This window comes from Mustelus asterias, unplaced genomic scaffold (assembly GCF_964213995.1).
Source record: "Mustelus asterias unplaced genomic scaffold, sMusAst1.hap1.1 HAP1_SCAFFOLD_2442, whole genome shotgun sequence".
NCBI lineage: Eukaryota > Metazoa > Chordata > Chondrichthyes > Carcharhiniformes > Triakidae > Mustelus > Mustelus asterias.
In genome coordinates, this window is record NW_027592387.1 from 34723 (window position 1) to 55680 (window position 20958).

A 20958-nucleotide genomic window follows, 5' to 3' on the forward strand; every position below is an offset into this window, starting at 1 on the left:
AAATTTTCATTCAATATTTATTTTAAAAATTCAGAGAATATTTTACAGCGACATTATTTTTTAAAGTTAGAAAAGTGAATTTAACGATCGAGCTTCACATTGAGAACACAACACATGCACAGGGAATCCGTCAATATTTGTACATCTGTTACATACACCAGAAAGAGAAAACAGGACCTTAATAGAAAGAGGAATTAACAAATATGGATAAGGAATGAGAAAAGTTTCTTATTTATACATGATATTTAAACTATGGGGAAACTGTTAACCACAATTACATTATAACAAAAAATGCCTCGTGCTTTTCACTCTGAAAACTGAAATACCGTCTATGATTGTCTCAGTTACAGATTCAGAATGATAAACTGAGAGAATTTTACTGATAGAGTCACCAAGAGCAGATATTGTATTTGTGTCATACGGAGATCATAATAATCAGCTGAGGGAAATCTGCAGCTTCCAAAATTCAACCCCATCACTTGATCTGTAAAAGAAAGATACAATAATGAAGCAGTTGTTTATGATGCGGGATATTAAAGTTAGAGTTTTTAATGGAACATTGAGAGATTTTTCAAGTCCATTCTGTCAGTTTGATATGTGAGTGCATTCAATCATCTCACCTTCACCAGAGTGACCGCAGTGCTGTAGAAAATGCTCAGGAAGAACAGGACAATGAATGTGGAAGCCGTTGTCCAGATGTTACTGTTATCATCCTCATTGTCTTCAATCCAGATGCGGTCGGTGGAGTCTAGGGGACGGAGACCAGGATATGAAATTAGATTACTTTGTTTATCCAGGTAATCTTATTGTTATTTTTCTTTTCCCCGTTCTCCTTTTTAAACTGTTCATTTATTCTTGAACTTAATTTTCAATGTATACCTACTCTTAAGCTCAGGACACTCAGTAACCGATCTCCGTAACTATTTTCACACCTGATCTTTATTGACATTCCTTGGACAGTCCATGTCAGAAAGCACTGAAGATGTTTTCTTGAAAATCAGTTGATTTTTTGACAATTCGGAACTATCCCTTATTGAAGAATATTATCACTGATATCGAGGAACGTTCACTAATCAATGATTATTTTCACAGATGGTTACTGATCTGTAAACTGTGAATGTTGTTGTTTAAGAGTTGGGATGTAATTTCCGATCTGTGCTTCTTTATGGTGGAAATGTTTAGTAGATCGTGAGCTTAATTCAGTTTCTCAACGTGTTTATCTGTTCATTGTACATTGGGATAATAAATCTGTGGATATCTCCATTAAAAAATCACGTTTAAATTTTACTTTCATCATTTGCCTACCGTTTGTATTGAAGATTTTGCATTTGTGTGCGTATGCATGAGCATCTCGTGCTCTGCATTAATCTTTGGCTCTGAGTTAATATGTGTTTATGAGTGTTAATGTACGCGTTCATTTGCCAGTGATTGTTGATTTGTGTAGTTGTGCGCATATTTAATTCTTTTGTCATTGTGTATATATGACTCTATTATTGTGTGAAGTCTATGAATATATATTAATGCCACTCTTAATGCGTGCTATATGTCACTCTAATAATGTTTGTTTCCCTTTCTGTGGAGTTGCCGGCGTTGGACTGGGGTCGGCACAGTAAGTAGTCTCACAACACCCGGTTAAAGTCCAACAGGTTTATTTGGTTGCACGAGCTTTCGGAGCGTTGCCCCTTCATCAGGTAACTACTTACTGTTTCCCTTTCTGTGTGCGTCTGTTTCTCTATGTGTCTGTGTGCACGCCTGTTAACATGTCAGTGTTTGTATACACGTGTTGCCATGCTTTATAACGGTGCGTTTATGTATATTTGTGTTTCGATGTGTGGTAATGTGTGCTATGATGTTCTGTTCTATGAGCATGTTGATGTTTGCGTCCACATGTTTGTGTGTAAATGTTTTGCTGTCTGTTCTTCTATATGCAGTCTGGTGATTTGTTTCTATGTATTTCCATATATGTTTGTGAATGTGTATAACATTGTGTGTCTTTATATCTATATTCCTATCAGCGTGAACGTGTGCTAATATATATATGTATTTATTTGAGTCAAAGTATGTGCTTGTGTATTTATGTGGGTCTGCATGCGTGTGTATCTGTCTGTATTGTGTCTATGCATATATGTGTTTGTGTTTGGGTCTGTACCTACTCACGTATGTGTATGTGTATGTACTTGTGTGTTTCATGTGTACATGTGTGGTTTGTACATATTTGATTATGTGTGTGTATGTTGTTGTTTTAGTGTCTGTTTGTACAAGAGCGCGTGTCTATGTGTTTGTATGTGTGTGTCTGTGTGTGTGCGAGTGAGAGAGAGAGAATGGGTGTGTCCCTATGTATATTTGTGTACGGATGTGTTTGTGTATGGGTGTATTTTTGTGTGGGTGTATTTGTGTAAGTGTGTATTTCTGTTTGTGCATGTTTTGCCCATGAGTGCATTTGTGTGTGCATTCTTGTTTCTCTGCATGTGTGTTCGTCTGTGCAAGTATTGAGTGTACCTATGGTGTGTGAAAGTGTATCTGTTGTGTATTTGTGTGTTTCTGTGTCTGTATTTGAATGTGCCTGTCCCTATTTCTGTATATGTATGTGTGTGGGGGTATGTGCTTGCGTTTGTGTGTGTATATTTACATGTGTCTTTCTGCATTTGTGTGCATATGTGTGAGTATGTGTATTTGTGTGTGTAGTTGTGCATTTGTGTCGATGTGTGTGTGTGTATGTGTGTGAGTGTGAGTGTGTGTGTGTGCGCTTATGTGTGTATTTATAATTGTGACAGTTTTGTGGAGTATTGTCAGTGTGTGTATTTTTTAGCTGTTGCTCCAAGTTTCACCGCAATCATTAACTGAAAATGATCCAAACAATACGAATAATGGAGCATATTTTCAATGTTTTGCTGTATGAATGTAGTTTATGTGAGTGGCACGGTGATATCAGGAGAACGAATCAAATCATTCATTGATGCATCTCGGAAGCATCAGGGACAGAACAGTGAAAACTGGGGAGGATTCAATCATTTGTTTCAATTTGCATTATGGGAAATCACTGCCAGGACATGATTAACAGGAACATGAGTGCAGAAACATTTTTAAATTATGTTACATAAGTATATATGCATCACATTGATTAAGATAATGATACTTCAAACTCTGCAGCAAATAAACCGGAAGCTAATTTGTACTGTTGGCAACTGGGTTCTTCGAGTAGAGAGCTGGTCCCTTCCAAACACGTTACTTGCGAAGAGGGAGGGAGTGAGCTCATAATTTCCCTCTCTCTACCCGGTGAAGCAATGTGCCTGATGGTTCTAACCACTGACGAGGTGGAGGTGAGTGGATTAAATAATGCCATTCCTCCTCTTTTCATTGAGGAAGTGGTGGTACATGGGTTAGCTACTGCTTTCCCCTCTCTTTGTTGGGTGAGTAGGAATCTGGTATGTTAACAATTTCACTCTCCCTCTCTCTCTGATGGGGGATTGTTGCTCCATATTTCTGTGTGACCCTCACTTCAGTTCCCAGTGGGTGTGGTGCAGCAGCTTAAATATGACATCAATGGTAAAGGCATGGACAACGAGAGAAGCAGGAACACCGAGATCTAAATGTTGTGTTTGTTTGTCAGAAATGTTGAATTTGTCAGATTTCTCCTCAGTGGGAGGAAAGTCGGTGAAGATATTTTGCAGAATACTGTAATGAATGTGCTCTACTCTGTCTCTAACCCAGGGTGTATCTGAGCTGGGTGCACTGGTTCAACAAGGCTTGGGCCCGAGACGTGAAAATACCTGACTCAAACCAAAGATACATAGTGGAAGTAAAATTGAAAACCAATCAATTAAGCAATTGGGTATTTCATTTATCGTTGGAGGAAAAAGATTTTATTCTTTTTATTGAAGTTTTTAATGTAACCGAGTGATTCTCATTGACATGAATTAACGGTGTCCATCAGTGCAAGGGAAATGTTCACAAAACTGGGTTTACCGCTGGATTTGTCAACTGTTCTGTTGATGATCTTCAAGGGGATGGCTTCATGTCCCACCACACAGGAGTAAGAAGCGCCGCTGGACCACTCCTCTGCTGCAATGGATAACAGGCTGTACATGAAGAAGGAGCTATTCCCGCTCTCCGCGACCACCTCGGTGTTCTTATAGTTCCCAGGATTCACCGGCTTGTCGTTGACGGTCCACTTGACGAAGATCTCTCGAGGGGAGAAACGTCTCACTAAGCAGCTGAGGGAGACGAATCTCTGAGCGGAGACTTCTTCTGCCGAGGGCAGGAGGACAGAGACGAACGGTTCCCGCGGATTTGGATCTGCAGAAAATGTACAATAAATGTCAATAAACTGGAGAATTCCGGAGAGAATGTAACCACTGGCGAGATATCAGAAAAATGTGCTTCGCTTTCGATTTTAAATGTTTCCATTTTTGACTTCCAGTTTGGAGCAGAGGTGAACACAATTATTTTCTCAAATAACTCAGGGGGCTGGACTGGGAAGTTTCAGAAATTTTACAGCACAGAATCAGGCTATTCGGCCCAACTGATCGGCTTTAATTTTGGTTTTCTGGTTTTTATGCTCCACATCAGGCTCCTCCCTCGTTATTCGATCTAAACCCAATAACATCGCCTTCAGTTCACTTTTCATTCATCAACACATCAAATTTCCCTGTTAAAATATCTACAACCCCCAGTTTTTAGTTAGTGGAGTTTGCACTCAGGGGAGACCATTAATGCACTGAATGCTGAATATTGACCAGTACACTGACACTGGAAATAGACACAGTGACGCATTTATTGCTTCAATCTCTCAGCTCACCTGTTTCCTTGTGGATGGATTTTCTTAAAGGAGTCGGCAGATCCTGATGGCTCACCACGCAGTCAAACACAGCCGCACTCAGCCAGGCTTGTGTCGAGATGTTTAAGTTGCTGACCACGCTGTCAGGATCCGCTCCAGGCTTTTCGGCGATCTCTGATTTCAAATACTTCCTGTCTCGGATCCAGGACACGTTGACTCCATAAGGAGCATTAGAAATGATGCAGGTTAAGGTCACGGTCGCCTCCAGTAAGACCTGTTCTCTTGGTGGTGGCTGTATCGTCACTGTGGTATCAGGGCACTGGGGAGGATCTGTGAATGAAAAATGAAAATCAACCCTAGTTCCCTCTTCAGAAGCAGGACAGCAGTGTTCAGCCTGAAGGAGACGAAGTTGCCTTCGATATATCAACCTCTAACTATCACCTTTCAACCTCTATGGAGGATGGAAAACCAGCCTGCTCTGTGAAATTATTCTCTTTTTGTTCAAGTATTTTAGCAGCGGTATCATTCTCATGAATCAACATTGCAGTATTCCCCAACAAATATACCATTCCTGAACTCAGGAACCAAGTACTGGCAGTTAGTTTATAAGTAGGGTGGATGCACTTCCCAATATTTTACCCCTATGCTGTGACCTGTGAAACAGTCCGACACCGACTGTCTCTCCAAATCTTACCAGCTGTCTCAGGAAAAAGCTGACATCAAGACCAGCTCGCTCACTATGTTACTTTAAAATGGAAGGGAACACTATTTCAAGGGGAGGCAGTGGCATGGTGGTGTTGCCAATGGTCTTGTAACCCAGGGCACGACTCTGGGGACACAGATTCGAATCTCACCACTGCAGATGGTGAAATTTGAATTTAGTAAAAATCTATCATTAAAAGTCAAATGATCATCATGAAGCCATTGTTGTAAAAACCCACCTGGTTCACGAATGCCCTTTAGAAAAGTAAATCTGCTGTCTTTATCTGGCCTGGCATGCATGTGACTCCAGATCCACAGCAATGTGGTTGACACTTAAGTGCCCTCAGGGATGGGAAATAAATGCACATCTCATGAAGGAATAACAAAAATTGCTGTTGTGATGAAATTCTGAATGGGGCACTGTCCCAATGCAGCAAACCATATGACAGCAAATTAGAAGTTGTTCTATCTTTGTACTAACTTTAATAGATCCCTAATTTCGATTAACATCGGAATGGTATATTTTATCCTCGGTTTGAGTCTCTTACCCAGAGATCCGCTGATGTTCTGACTCTGGGTGAATCCTTGATGAGTGACCTGGCAGGTATAGACTACTTTGCTGAACCATTCCTGAGCGGAGACTGTCAGCCGACTGCTGGCCGAGAAGTTCCCGTTCACTTCACAGGCGGGAGAGGTGATAATTCCTGAATCCATGGGTTGTCCATTCTTCAGCCACTTCACCGTCATTGACTTTGGCTGGAAATCCATGATTGAACAGACGATGGTTGCAAATTTTCTGCTGGTGATTTCTTCACTGGAACTCACGGTGAGGATAACGGTTGGGGGGAGAACGCGTGGGCCTTCAACAAACAAATGTTCAGACGTTACTTGAAGATTCAATTGACATCAATTAAAATTAGTTCTTTTATTTGAGCACCACAGCTGCCGATTTGAGAATCATATCCATGGTTTGGTTGAATTGGCAGGGAAATGGCGAATGGAATTCAACCGTCAAAAGCGCCACACAATGCATTTGGGGAGGGAAAACAAAGCAAGGCAATAAACTGGAATGTTAAGAGGGATTGAGGAAATGCAAGACCTTAGAGTGCACGTCCACAGGTCCTTGTAGATGGTAGGGCAGCTGGAAAAGTTGATCAAGAAAGCATATCAGATTAGTTCCTCTATTATGTGAGATATTGAATGCAAAAACAGTGATACAATGATGGAGCTGTATAAAACGCTAGTTAGGCCACGTTTGGAGTTTGCTGTACAGTTCTGGTCACCACATTGCAGGAATAACGTAATGACTCTGGAGAGAGATGAGGTTTACAAGAATGTTGCCAGGGACTGAAAATTCCCGCCATGAGGCGAGATTGGATAGGCAGGGTTTGTTCTCTTTAGGAAAAGAGGAGGCTGAGGCGTGACATAATTGTGGTTCACAACAAAAATAAGGGACGTAGGCAAAAATAATTCATTCCCCAAGTGGAGGGCTCAATTACCAGGGAGCATGGTCATTTAAAAGGCATCTGGGTCTGCATCTCAAGTGCTTTAAGCTGCAATGCTACGGAGCAAGGGCTGGAAAATAGGCTTACTTTGTCAGGCTCGTTTATTTGTTCTCCCTTTTGGCCAGCACAGACATGATGGGCTAAATGGCCTCATTCTGCACAGTAACATTTCTGTTGTTCTTTGGTTCTGAGCAACTTTTCAGTCAGGAGGCACTTACCTGGATTTTGCATAATTCAATTTTTCAGAGTGCTACATATCAGTTATAACTAAAGCCTTATACAGTTCAATCAGAGCGTTCCTGTCTTGCCCAAGTTCCACAACACTTACATTGCATTCCAATGCTCTTGACCGAGCTGCTGTGTCGAACCTCACACTTGATTTTGCTGCACTCTCCCTCTGACTGGGTGATGGTTAACTGGCTGCTCAAGGTGTAGGTTCCCTTCGCGTTTCTCACTGATGGATAAGTCTTAAATCCAGTGTCGATCAGCTGCCCATTTTTCTTCCAGGTCAGTTTGGAGACATCTGGAGAGTAGTCCATCGCCAAACAGCCGTAGGTGATGGAGCCAGCGGAGTTGTGTTGCTGACAGGAAGAGACGAGGCTGTAGAGAGTGGGCGGAGACGGTGTCGCTGGGAAAGAATAGTCGATTAAACAAGTTAGACTATTACCTGCGTTTATTAATTAATCAAACATATTTATACAAGTATGTTTCTATATTAGGTATAACTCTTGGGGCTAAAGGGATCAGTGGATATGGGTAGTAGGCGGGCTCAGGATATTGATGAGCCGTAATCAAAGTGAATGGTAGAGCAGGGTCAAAGGGCCGAATGGCCTACTCCTGCTTCTATTTTCTATGTTTCTACATCACGATTTGTCTAGAATTATGAACTTAACTTAATATTTCCCGATTAAGACCTACATACACCTTTCAGCTTCTGTTACTCCTATCATTTGAGAATCGCCATCTTTGTAGAAACTCACATCAATGTCTCGACCTCTATCAGATTGGAAAGACAAAAACATTTTGATGTCATTGTAATTTCATACCATTCATTAGATTAACAGAGAAGTGTAAAGAGTTTCTCCATTACTTCAGGCACGAGCTATTTCTCAAACAACAGCACTTTGTGATGAAGAAGTTGTCTCTTCATTCATATCAGCCACTCGCCTGATGAAAGAGCTCCAAAAGCTCACGATTCCAAATAAGCCTGTTGGAGTTCAACCTGGTGTTGTCAGACTCCTTACTGTGTCCACCCCAACCTAACGTCGGCATATCCACATTGTAGTTTTGGATATTGCCTGTGTACAAACTAGCTGATGCCCCTTCCTCTCTCCAACTCACTGCCTCTCACTCCACAAAACGAAGATTAGTGACTTTGCTTCAAAACTACCTTCGGAATGAATACTTACTGAATGACCAGGAAACTCTCAATGTGATTACAAATTCAAATAATTGCAACATTGACTAACTGAAGGGTCAGACATTAATAGCAAGAGTTGGCCATTCGGGCCCTGAAGTCTCCTCCATTATTCACTGAGATTACAGATGATCTGGTTGTGGTGCTCGCTCTATTTTGCACATCCTCACTCCGCCCGTCGATCACCCACTCTCTGCCCATTTTCCCCGACTCTGTGCCCTTTCCCCTGGCTCTCTGCTATTCCCTGTGGCTCTTTTCCCCTTTCACCCGGCTCTCCGCACTTCCACCTGGCTCTCTACACTTCCCTCCAGCTCTGTGCCCTCTCCCCCGGCTATCTGCCCTTTCCCTCAGCTCCCTACCCTTTCCCCCGGATCTCTGCCCTTTCCCCTGGCTCTCTGCCCTTTCCCCTGGCTCTCTGCCCTTTCCCCCTGACTCTCTGCCCTTTCCCCTGCGTTCTCTTGCCCTTTCCCCTGGCTCTCTGTCCTTTCCCCTGGCTCTCTGCCCTTTCCCCCTGACTCTCTGCCCTTTCCCCTGCGTTCTCTTGCCCTTTTCCTAGGCTCTCTGTCGTTTCGCCGGCGTCCCTGCCCTTATTCCTGGCTCTCTCCCCTTTCCCTGGTCTCTCTGCCCTTTCCTCCGTCTCTCTGCCCTTTTCCCTGGTTCTTTGCCTTTCACCTGGCTCCCTGCCCTTTCTCCTAGCTCTCTGCCCTTTCCCCCGGCTCTCTGCCCTGTTGCCCGGCTGTGTGCCCTTTCCCCAGGCTCTCTGCCCTCCCCCCCCCCCCCCCACCCCCTGCTCTCTGCCCTTTAGCACGCCTCCTGTTCTCCCCGGCTCTTTGCCATTGTCCCTGGCTCTGAGCCCCCAGGGATTCCCTCCAGCTCTCTGCATTCCCAGGGCAGCTCCCACATTTGAACACCAAACTGCCGCTTGAGATCTTTCTTCTCTCTCTTTGCAGACCTCCTCACACAGATTTAGTGAGGGTGAGTGAGAGAATGTGAGTGCGTGAGGGGGACTGATTGAAGGAGTGAGAGTGGATGAGTGATGGTGTGTGAGTGACAGAGAGTTCATAAGTGAGGGTGAGTGAATGAAGTTCTTTGAGTGAGGATGAGTGATTGAGGGTGAGTGAGTAAGTGTGGGTGAGGGTGAGAGGGCGTGAGTAAATGAGGGTGTGTGAGAGAGGGGGGATGTGAGTGAAGGTGGCTGAATGGGTGAGTGAAGGTGGGTGAGTGAATGTCAGTGAGCGAGAATGAATGAATGAGGGTGAGTGAGTGAGGATGCATGAAGGTTAGCGAAGGTGGGTGAGTGAGAGCGAGTGAATGAGGGTGAGGGAATGAATATGACTTAGTAAGTGAGGGTGAGAGAGTGAGTAAGTCAGGGTGTGTCATTGGGGGTGGTGTGAGAGAGTGTGTGAGGGAGAATGAATGCGGATGGGTGGGTGAGTGAGGATGAGTGAGTGAAGGTGTTTGAGTGAGGATGAGTGATTGAGGATCTGTGAGTTAGGGTGGGTGAAGTTGAGTGATGGTGAGTACGTGAGGGTGTGTGAGTGAATGTCGGTGCGTGAGTCTGAGTGAGTTTGAATGGGTCAGGTGGCGTAAGTGAAAGAGAGAGGATGATTGAGCTTGAGTGTGTGGGGGTGAGTCTGGGTGAGTGAGGGTCGGTAAGTGGGGAGAGTGAGTGAGGGTGAGTGAGAGTGAGTGAGACTGGATGAGTGAGGGTGGGTAAGTGCGGTGAGTGAGTGAGAGTGAGTGAGACTGTGTGAGTGAGGATGGGTAAGTAGGGTGAGTGAATGAGGGTGAGTATGGGTGTTGGTGAGTGACTGAGGCTCTGAGTGAGTGACTGAGGGTCAGTGAGTGAGGTTGAGTGTGTGATGGTGTGAGTGTGGGTGGGTGGCTGACTGACAGTGCGTGAATGAGGGTGAGTAAATGAGGGTGTCTGAGGGTGAGTGAGTGCGAGTGAGTGAATGCGGGTGGGTGAGTGAGGGTGTGAGAGTGAGTGAATGAGGGTGAGTGAATGTGAGTGAGTAAGTGAGGGTGTGAGGATGAGTGATTCAGGATGTGTGATTGAGGTTGAATGAGTGAGGTTGAGTGAGGGTGTGTGAGTGAGTGTGGGTGAGTGAGTGAGGATGGGTGAGAGTGAGTGAGCGAATGTTTGTGAGTGATTGTGAGTGAGTGAGGGTGTGAGGGTGAGTGACTCAGGGTGAATGAGGATCAGTGAGTTTCTGAGGGTGAGTGTGTGAGGGTGAGTACGTGAGGTTGAGTGTGTGAGGTTGAGTGTGTGAGGCTCAGTGTGTGAGGTTGAGTGTGTGAAGGTGAGTGTGTGAGGGTGTGTGTGAGGGTGTTAGGTTGGATGAGTGAGCAAGGGAGAGTGAGTGGGGATGAGTGAGTGGGGATGAGTGAGTGAGAGTGTGTCAGCGAGGGAAGTTGGGTAAGTGAGGGTGAGTGAGTGAAGTTCTTTGAGTGAGGATGAGAGATTGAGGGTGAGTGAGGAAGTGTGGGCGGGGGTGAGAGAGTCAGTGGGCCACGTCCTCCTCTTCCTCTCCATCGATCTTTTCCCGATTGTCTACATTGATCAGCTTTCTGTAACAGGGCTGTGTAAAGTCAGGCAGCAGTGTAGATCACCGGGCAGCTGCTTTAATGTCGGTGCCTTTCTTTAAGAAACACGTATCAGTTAACAAATAGACAGACTGAGGGAGCTGGAAGGGAAGCTTACAGCGAAACCAGAATGGGTCGCACAGGAATCAAACAGCAAGTTTACACCAGTATTGGGGAGCCAGGCGGCCTTGGTCTCAGCCAAGTCCCTTCTTACTTATTGTGTCTTTCTGTCCGGTGTAACACATGGAAATCTCTACTTCTGACCTCATGTTGGATGGAATGTCTTTGATGAAGCAGTAGAAGATTGTTGGTCCCAGGACAATCCCCTGCCGAACTTTTGCAGTGAAATCTGAACTTAGATGTTTGACCTCCAACAACCAACACCATCTTGCTTTGTGCTAAGTATGACTCCGAACAGAGAAGAATTTCCCGCCGATTCTTACTGACTTGAGTTTTACTCGGGCTCCTCGATCCCATCCTCATTCAAATGCTACCGGGGGGTTGGGGGGCGGGGGGTGGCACGGTGATTAGCACTGCTGCCTCACAGTTCGATTCCCGACTTGGCTCATTGTCTGTGTGGAGTTTGCAAGTTCACCCCGTGTCTGTTTGGGTTTCCTTCGGGTGCTCCTGTTTCCTCCCACATTCCAAAGATGTGCGGGTTCGATGGATTGGCCGTGCTAAATTGCCCCTTAGTGTCAGAGGGACTAGTTAGGGTAAATACATGTGGTTATGTGGATAGGGCTTTGGTGGGATTGCTGTTGGTGCAGACTCGATGGGCTGAATGGCCCCCTTCTGCACTGTAGGATCCTATGCTTCTATTTATGATGTCAAGGACAATCACTCTGACTATGTGAGATGGAAAGTGTGTGAGGGTGTTTGGATGTGTGAGAGAGAGAGAGAGGGTGGATGTATGTGTGAGGGTGCCTGTGTGTGATAGACTGTGTTTGCACGTGTGTGATACAGTGGGCTGTGTGTGCAAGAGGGGAGAGTGTGCGTGAGAGAAAGGGTGTGTGAGATAACGTGTGTGAGAGAGAGAATGTGTGATTGGAAAGTTATTCTTGGTGTGTGAGAGTGTGTCTCTTCTTGAAAGAGTGTGTGTGGGCAGTCTGTGTGAGAGAGTACTTCGGTGTGTGATTGAGTGTGTGTTTATGTGAAAAGGAGTGTGTCTATATGAGATACACGGTATCTATGAAAGATAGTGTGTGTGCTTGAGGGAGGGTGTGTGTGTGTGTGTGGGAGAGAGTGTTGTGTTCATGTGAAAGACAGTGTGTGTGAGAGGGAGTGCCTATTGGAAAGCAAATTAATATGTTCATGAGTGTGTGAAAGTGTGCATGGGATTGTGTGTGAGTGAGAAAGATATGCGCAATGTGTGTGGGTGATAGAAGCAATGTGTTTGAGTGTGTGTGTGTGTGTGCGTGTGTCTGTGTGTCTGTGTGTGTGTGTGTGTGTGTGCGTATGTGAGACAGAGAGAGAGAATTTTTGTGCGAGAGAGACGTTGTGTATGGTTTATGTGTGTTAGAGTGTCAGACACATGAGTGTTTTGCACGTGTTTGAGAAAGTGGTCTGTGTGTACAAGAGGAGAGAGTGCGCGTGAGAGAAAGGATATGTGAGATAGAGAATGCGTGTGTGCGAGAGACAGTGTGTGTTTCAAGAGTTATTTTTTATGTGTGTGAGAGTATTTTTCTGTTCTTCAAAGTATATGTGTGTGCGTGTGCGTGCGTGGAGGGGCGGGGAGAGTGTGTGTGAGTGAGAAAAACTGTGAACATTAGACAGAGTGGATGCGTGAGTGTGTGTGAGTGAAATAACGGTTGCGAGAACATGTGTCTGTGATAAGTGGCGTGTTTAAGAGAGATACATTGTGTATACATGTGTGTTCATGTGTGAGAGACGGAGAGACTGTGTGCGTGTGAGAGAGAGAGGGTGTTTGTGAGATACAGAGTTTGAGAGCGAGATTGTGCGTGTGTGAGACAATGTGTAAGGGAGTGAGCGTGTGAAAGAGAGAGAAAAATGTGCCTGTGTGAGAGAATGCGTGTGCAAGTGTCCGTATGAGAGAGAGAGCGAGCATGCAAATGAGTGTGAGATGGAGTGAGAGCACGGAAGAGGGAATGTGAGAGGGATAGTGCATGTGTGTGTGTGTGAGGGAAAATGTGTGCGCGAGACTGTGCTTATGTGAGAGACTGTGTCTGTGCGGAAGAGTGTGTGTTAGAGTGCGTGCGTGAGTCTTTGCTTGTGAGAGAGTGTTTGTGAGAGAGCCAGTGTGTGAGAGCAAGAATGTACAGGTGTGAGATAGTGTGTGCAAGAGATATAGAAATATATGCGTGTGCTTGAGAGAGAGAGAGAGATGCGTGTGTGCAAGAGGAATTGTGAGAGCGTGTGTGAATAAATGTGAGACAGCTTGAGCGTGTGTGACAGAGTGTGGGAGAGAGAATGCATGTGAGAGTGCGTATGCGAGAGTGTGAGACTGTGCTTATGTGAGAGTGTGTGGCTGTGCGTAAGAGAGAATGTGTGTCGGGGGTGTGCGTGTGAGTGCTTTTGTGTATGGTGGTATGAGAGACTGATTGAGAGAGCGAGAGTATGTATGTATTTGTATTTGAGAGAGTTTATGTGAGAGAGAGAATGTGTATGGGCGTGTGAGAGAGATCGGATGAGAGAGAAAGTAAGTGTGAATATGTATGTGGGCATGTGTGAGAGACTATGAGAATGTGTATGTGTGTATTTATGTGTGTGAGAGTGTGTGATGTGTGCAAGTCTCTATCTGGCTGATTCAGACTGGAAAAACACCCTCACTTCACATACACACTCACCCACTCACACAGTAAATGGGAGTGACAAGTGAGCACAATACGGACCTCAGGCCAAGGGTTGGAAAAACATTTAAATCTTTCACAAGTCAGTCACAATTGAATAATTTCCTCTTTCCTCAATGAGCGAAACTTGTAAAAACTCAAGAAATTTGACACAATCCAGGACAAAGCCACCCACAAGATTACCCGCCCCCTCATTCACCCTATTCACTCTCTCTATCACTAACAAGCAGTGACAGCAGTGTGTATTTTATACAAGATGCACTGCAGCAACTCACCAAGACTCCAGAGAAAACACTGCCCAAACCCGCTGCCTTTACATCCTAACAGGACAAGGGCAGCAGCCACACATGAACACTACCACCTGCAAGCTCCCCTACAAGACACACACCATCTTGACTTGAAACAATATCTCAGTTCCTTCACAGTCGCTGGGTCAAAATCCTGGAACATCCTGCCTAACAGCACGGCGGATGCCTGCAGCATATGCACTGCAGTTATTCAAGGATACTTAATATCAATTCTTTCCCAAGGAACAATTATGTAGGGACATATTTAAAATTCTTGCTTTGCAAGCGACTCTAAATTGCCTTTAGAAATTAAGAATAAGATGCAAACGAATTTGACCCTGCAACTGTTCTACTAAACAGGTCAGGGACTGCTATAGTATAGAATACAATACAGTAAACCTCCCTTTGCATTTGCTCATCCAAAGTTCCCAAAGCCGGTATATCACTGGTTAAAAATCAACCAAATCTCTTTCTACAGCCTGACGTTTCTGCTCTCTCTGACTGTCACAATGTGCTTCAGGGATCTCATTTCTGAGACGCCGAGTCAAACATCAAGTCAACCTGTCACGTTTCTCACAGGTACAAGTTTATTGAAGAAATAAATCAATTTTCACTCCCTGAAATACAGGGGAAGGAACCAAAAGGTTTATAACCAGTCAGGCAGATTCTTGGTGCCAACACAGTGACCACGCGCACAGAAACAGAACAGACATAAACGGTGCAACAATCGAGTGCCCAGCAGATAGATCTGTTCAATCTGTCAATTTCATTCAAATTGTTGGATTCTAATTGATCAATGGTCAACTTACAACAACAGAAAATCAATAACCTATTTTAAATTAAACTGATATTCATTTCAGAACTCCTTTCGACTTTTAATTATTTCTCTGTCTCACTTCTCGAAAACTATGTAAAAATGTAATTTTGCTGAAAATGAGCCATCAAAAATAACAGGTTCAGGACAGTTCAATGTCCCTAACAGAGATGCAGTGACACAGTCAGAATTAAACAAATCGGGAAACATTTACATTGAAAATCATTATCTGATTCGAGTTAATTTCTTAATTAAATAGAGTGAACAAAATAAGCAAGGCAAAACACTTTATCGAGCTGAGCATAGCTGAGTAAAGAAATGTTTTGTTTCTGAATTCATTTTCGATACAATTAAATATTCTCTAAAACTAATTGTATTTTGCACGCCTGTACAGTATTCAGGTTCTTTTGTTTTAAATTAATCAGCATCAATATTATATTTTAAGTTATTGTTAATTGTCAGTTAATTCTCCTGTCAGCTGATTTGCGCTCTAATAAAATGAGTTTTCAATCATTCAAAACGTGCTTCTGCCTTTAACATTGTTAAATAATTAGGTTACAATTAAGTCTTAGACAATGTTAAACAATAATTTCAAATTACTGAATGAAAACATTCAGACATCTGTCATTCATTTACTTAAATCTAATCACATTGTAATATTTTACTTTTCACGTTTACTACCAATGTCTTATTGTAACAGAGAAACGTGTTAAAAATGCGTACTTCTGAATTTGTATAGACTGTAACGGACTGGCAGTTTGAAATCAATAATACTGCTTCCTCGATTTAGTAATTTAGACCATCCATATAACTTAATTAGTGAACATATTGTTTAATTAAAGAAGATCTGAATTAAACAGTGCAAACACAAAGAGGACAATTGATTCAAATCTCCTCTAACACTAAAACATGGTGCAGAATATAAGTCCAGACTTTTTCTTCATTATAATATTTAATAAGAATTAAACATCAGGTTCAGATAGAATCAATTCTTCTATTCTGTCATTTATTCGTCCCATAATTCTAGCCTGAGTTCAGCAGTAATGGGAGACATTATGCTATTATTAAGTGCAGAGCTAATATTATCTTTATAATATTTATGATATTATAATATTTTTATATAAATTAATCTTTTTGAATTTCAAGTATTTACTTGTCAATTTCTAGCCAGTTTCTGTTGACACTTTACTACAATTTAAACACAATTATGTGAACAATTGCTTGAGTGTCAGCGAATTCCACCTGTCAGAAAACTCTGTTCACGCTGTCAAATGTATTCAAACTGTTTGAATCTAATTGATCAAAGGTAAAATTACAACAACAACAAAAATGAAAAATTTTAAATTAACCTGACGTTCCTTTCAAAACTCCCATCGTCTTTTAACTATCTCTCCCTGTCTGTCTCAAATCCCGAAAACTGGGCAAAAATGTATTTTTTCCGAAAAAGAGCACCTCAAATATAACAGATTCAGGGTAGTGTAATGTCCCTGAGAGAGATACAGTGACACAGTATGTAATTCATGATGTATATTAATATGTAAGCATCAGTTAACATGAATAAAATGCCCTAACATATATTTATTTTAATTTTCCGAAACCTGTTTGCTTTATCCCGACAAGAATTTTCATTTAGCCAGAAAACGTGTAACTGCTCAGTATTAATGAGTTGAAACAATACAAAAACAATTGAGAAACACCAAACCATTTCACAATTTTTTAGATGAGATTAGTAATTAATTATCTCGGTATCCAATGACAAATTAGTTGGAAGAAATAATCTGGTTGCGACTTCACTGAAAAAAAATGTAAAAATCGGATACCAAAATTGCCAAAAAGAAACGTCTTATTGTGCAAAACACGTATTCCAGTGAATGCGAACTAATCTGGGATATAACGATTAATGCAAAGTATCTTGTTGAATTGAGCGCTGCGGTGGAAACAGCATGTTATCATTGAAGTCATTTCTGGAATTATCAATAAATATTTCCAGTCTGGAAAATTTTCTGGTCATGTTAGTGAAAAGCACAACAGAACTATTAAAGGGGATTAATGCTAAATTATATTAATATAAAATAATCTTAGGTGAATATGGAGTTATATTACCGATTAATAATTGTTTGGTTTATATTAACTTTGCAATTAAACTTGTTAATGAGAAGTTTGTGTTTGCAGCAACGACTTAGTTTCCGAATGAGCATTGTAAGTCATGATTTTTCGATAAAAGTCGAAAGGTTACTTTAATTTGTCAGCATTAGTTAACATTTATAAAAATGCTGTGATATCTTTATTTTAGTTTCTTTCCAAAACCTGCTCGTTTTCTCCCTCCAAGGATTTTCAAACTCAAAGATTGTTTGCATTCAACCAGAAAACGTCTAACCACTCAGTGCCACCGAGCTAAAACAATGCAGAAATAATGCCGAAACACCAAACCATTTCACAAATTTTAAACATTCATAGTGGCCGAACCAGAGTCTCCTCAACAGAAACACACGAAAACACATCCATGAGGGAATGAATCCATTTCACGGAGAAGCAGCTCAATTATCCATTCAACAGAACATTGCAAGAAAATCTCAATGTCGAATCTAGCAAACGAGCTCTTAACCAACTATTAAACTGAACAGAAATCTAGTACAATAGCAATAGCATTGCGAGGTGGTGGAATGTGTCCAACAAATTAGTATTGAAACTTTATCACATTTAATTCATATTGGGTCATGTATCAAACATATTTAAACATTTGGATGGTAAAAGCTCCAGCCATCAAACGTCTCCGAGATTTAGCATTGCAGGTACCCCAAATTGCGAATGCAGTGACAAACTATGTTCTGAACGAGTGGCATAAACCGTACTTTAGTTGAACCTGCAATTATCACTTAAGATTTTAAAAATACAAACAGAATAAAGCCTGCCTGATTTCTGCCTGTAGTCATGCGTCAAGCAGTTGCAAACCCGCAGACTGTTCGTATTCAATCACAAAGCGTGTAACAGCTCAGTCTCACCGAGGGTTTAAGCAATGCAGAAACAATGCAGAAACACCCAACTATTTCACAAACTTTACTTATTTAAAGTCATCCAGATACATAATCTCCTCACCAGAAAAAACGCATCACTGAGAAGCTGAACCCCGCTTCCTGCAGAAGCAGCTCAATTCTACAAACACTTTCAACAGATTCAAATGTAACATTGACAGAAATTTTTAATATAAATTCCAGCCAATCCGCCCATCACCAAAGTAATTAATGTTTAAAATAAGCAGAAATATTGCCTAGCATCACCAGCACTGCTAGTGAGTGGAACATGTTCACTGGATTAATATAGACATTTTAGAACTTTTTAAAAATATAGGCTTAGATTTCAAACACTTGTGCAGTAGATGGTACAACCCGCAGCCACTAGATGTCACCGAGATTAAACATGACCGAAACGCTGAATTGTTTAACAGACGTCAGGCTTTTAAAGTAACCCAGCCACACAGTAGCCTCAAAAGATAAACACAAAATCACAATAATTAGGGATTGAATCCCTCAGCAGCACCGATTGTCAAGAAACAGCAGAATTCTAGAACCCCTTTGCAGCAGAATCACAGGAAACATTGTAAAAATTCTCAATCCACCAAACCCACATTTAAGTAAACAAATGGATGTTTAGTATAGACAAAAATATAAAACAAAGACACATGTAAACCAATTATTCAATAAGTGCATTGCTCTTACCTGCAGTCACCGTCACCATGGTACCTTGTCCCCAGTAGTCGAAGTAGTCACAGTGTCACATTCCCTGGGCTGTGTCGTACAATAACCGTCCCTGCACAAAATAGATACAAAATCACCATTATTTTAAATATTCACAAACCAGAGGAAAAGCAAAGTCAATTAATGTTCATTAAATTATAATTGTATTTCTGGATACTATTCTCCATTCATAACTGACCCTAATATTTTATACTTCACAGAGGAATACAGGAACATGTTATTGAAAACACCAACTGATAACTGAGTAATTATCAGATTTTCCATTTTCATTCTTATCATGTGGTCAGTGCTGGACATAAATAATACTGTATTGTGATTAAAGTTGGAATTTAAAAGTGACACTGATCCAGCCTCAATCAATTAGTGCTGAGGGGTTTTTGCATTGACAGTAAATGTTGTGCCACCCAGTTATCACAGTGAGACACAGCATGACAAATACTGCGGCAGACTGTTAACTGTAAAATGCAGATAGGTCATTTCACTGCTATTTCAAAAGCCTGTTTCAATGTCGTTTAAGAGTGAGTCAGTGAGATATTTCAATTTTTACTGGTCATGAGATTGATAAAGGGGATTAGAAACTTTTACACTCTCCGTGCACATTCAGCATGTAAATCAATAACAATAAAGTTGAAGTATTTTATATCTTTTAAAAAACAATGCTGCTTCTACCTATTATTTTGTCTATTCCTCATTCTGTTTAGCATTCGGCAGTGGCACTGATCACATATTTAAGCAAAGTCTTTCCTCTGAGGTTTTTGTATGAGGATGTCGCTATGCTCAGCACTGTGACCCACTGCTGTAGTATGCACAGTAATAGATGGCGGTGTCTTCAGTCTTCAGGCTCTTCATGTCCAAAACGAAGATGCTCTTTGAAATGTCTTTGGACGCAGTAAATCGATTCTTAATTGCTGGGGCGTAGTTGCCGGATGAAGTATAGTAGCTGACCAGCCACTCCAGGCCCTGCCCGGGAACCTGCCGGATCCAACCCATGTAGTAGCTGCTGAGATCGAAGCCGCTGGTTTTACAGGTCAGTTTCAGGGAGCCTCCGGGACGCCCGGTCTCTGCCTCTGGCTGAGTCAACACAACCTGCGTCTGGACACCTGTAAAAGTAGATCAAAAAACCCGAGGATTAATCCTGGTGTGATGATTTTTTACTCTGGAATATGGACTAACACTGAGACAGTAACAGTGAGAGAATTGGACAATGAAAAAAAAACTACTCACCGGATAAGAAAGTCAGCAACAAACTGAGAGAAATCGCCGACCTCATCCTTCTGGTAAATTGGGGGAAATAGTTGTGTCAGGAACTCAGTGAACAAACCAGCTCCCGGACTGTAGGATTCCGGTCCCAGTGAGCGGTATTTAAATACCCGCCAGAAGGGGGCGGCTTTCCAGGCGCCGCCTGTTGATTCCCTGCTGGAGGCGGCGACAGGATCCAGGTCCCACCTTCCACACCCGCAACAGAATGGAGTCCCAGATTTACAATAGGTTAATATTAAAATGGCCATTTTATCTGTATCGGGATATTTGTTTGGCTGATTATGTTCATTGTATTGTCTCCATTATTTCTGATGGTGATATTGCAGTTCATCATTTCTTTATTTAAAATAACTAATTCCATTGTAAATATGGTGATTTTATTACCACGCCCCCAAGAAGAACACAAATCTAAAAATGATGAAATAACATTTTTGGAAAATAAAGAGACCGTCAGTCTATTTTGCAACAATTCCGGGTCTCTGTCACATCACAATAATAAAACATCATTTATCAGAATAATTTTTACCGATTCCTGTAACTAAATGAGGGGGTATGAACAAAGTGATTGCATTTACAGTGCGGATGGCTATCACTGTACAATTTGGGTTTGGAGATGAGAAGAAACTCTCACACAATACAATGTTTCTCCTTATATTTGTCAAACTGCCCCAATCTCGAAGACAGCCCTTTGAAAATGATAAGAATCCTGCCCTCCTGATAATTAAATAGTGAGTTGACAGAGAAACATAAAATTAACCTCGACTTTTGACAGAGAAGTTAATGAATGGAACGGACACGGAGATCATTAAAGTTCTCCTTCAGCATCCAGATCATTGCAGGTCACTCTATCGGCCACCGGCTGTCTAACATTCGCTGGTATTGCGAACACAAGATATCAGGGCTTTGCGGCACATTGCACAATATCACAAGAATAAATGTTTTATCTTCCATTGAATCAGGTTATGAACTGATCATTTCTCCACTTATTGGCAGCTATGATTGGAACTCTTCAATAACAGGAATCAGATTATACTGTACAATAGAATAG

The 20958-nt window shown here is 42.1% G+C and overlaps 2 gene segments (V, D, J or C); both read right to left on the reverse strand.

The window, feature by feature from the left end:
• On the reverse strand, positions 1 to 19538 carry LOC144489693 (Ig heavy chain C region, membrane-bound form-like). The segment is given in 8 exon segments: positions 1 to 484; positions 621 to 748; positions 3967 to 4296; positions 4799 to 5107; positions 6028 to 6339; positions 7313 to 7612; positions 18612 to 18702; positions 19320 to 19538. Coding segments are annotated over 7 exon segments (1407 nt in total).
• Positions 19428 to 19979, reverse strand: LOC144489694 (Ig heavy chain V region-like). The segment is given in 2 exon segments: positions 19428 to 19750; positions 19875 to 19979. Coding segments are annotated over 2 exon segments (369 nt in total).
• Positions 19980 to 20958: the final 979 nt, after the last annotated feature.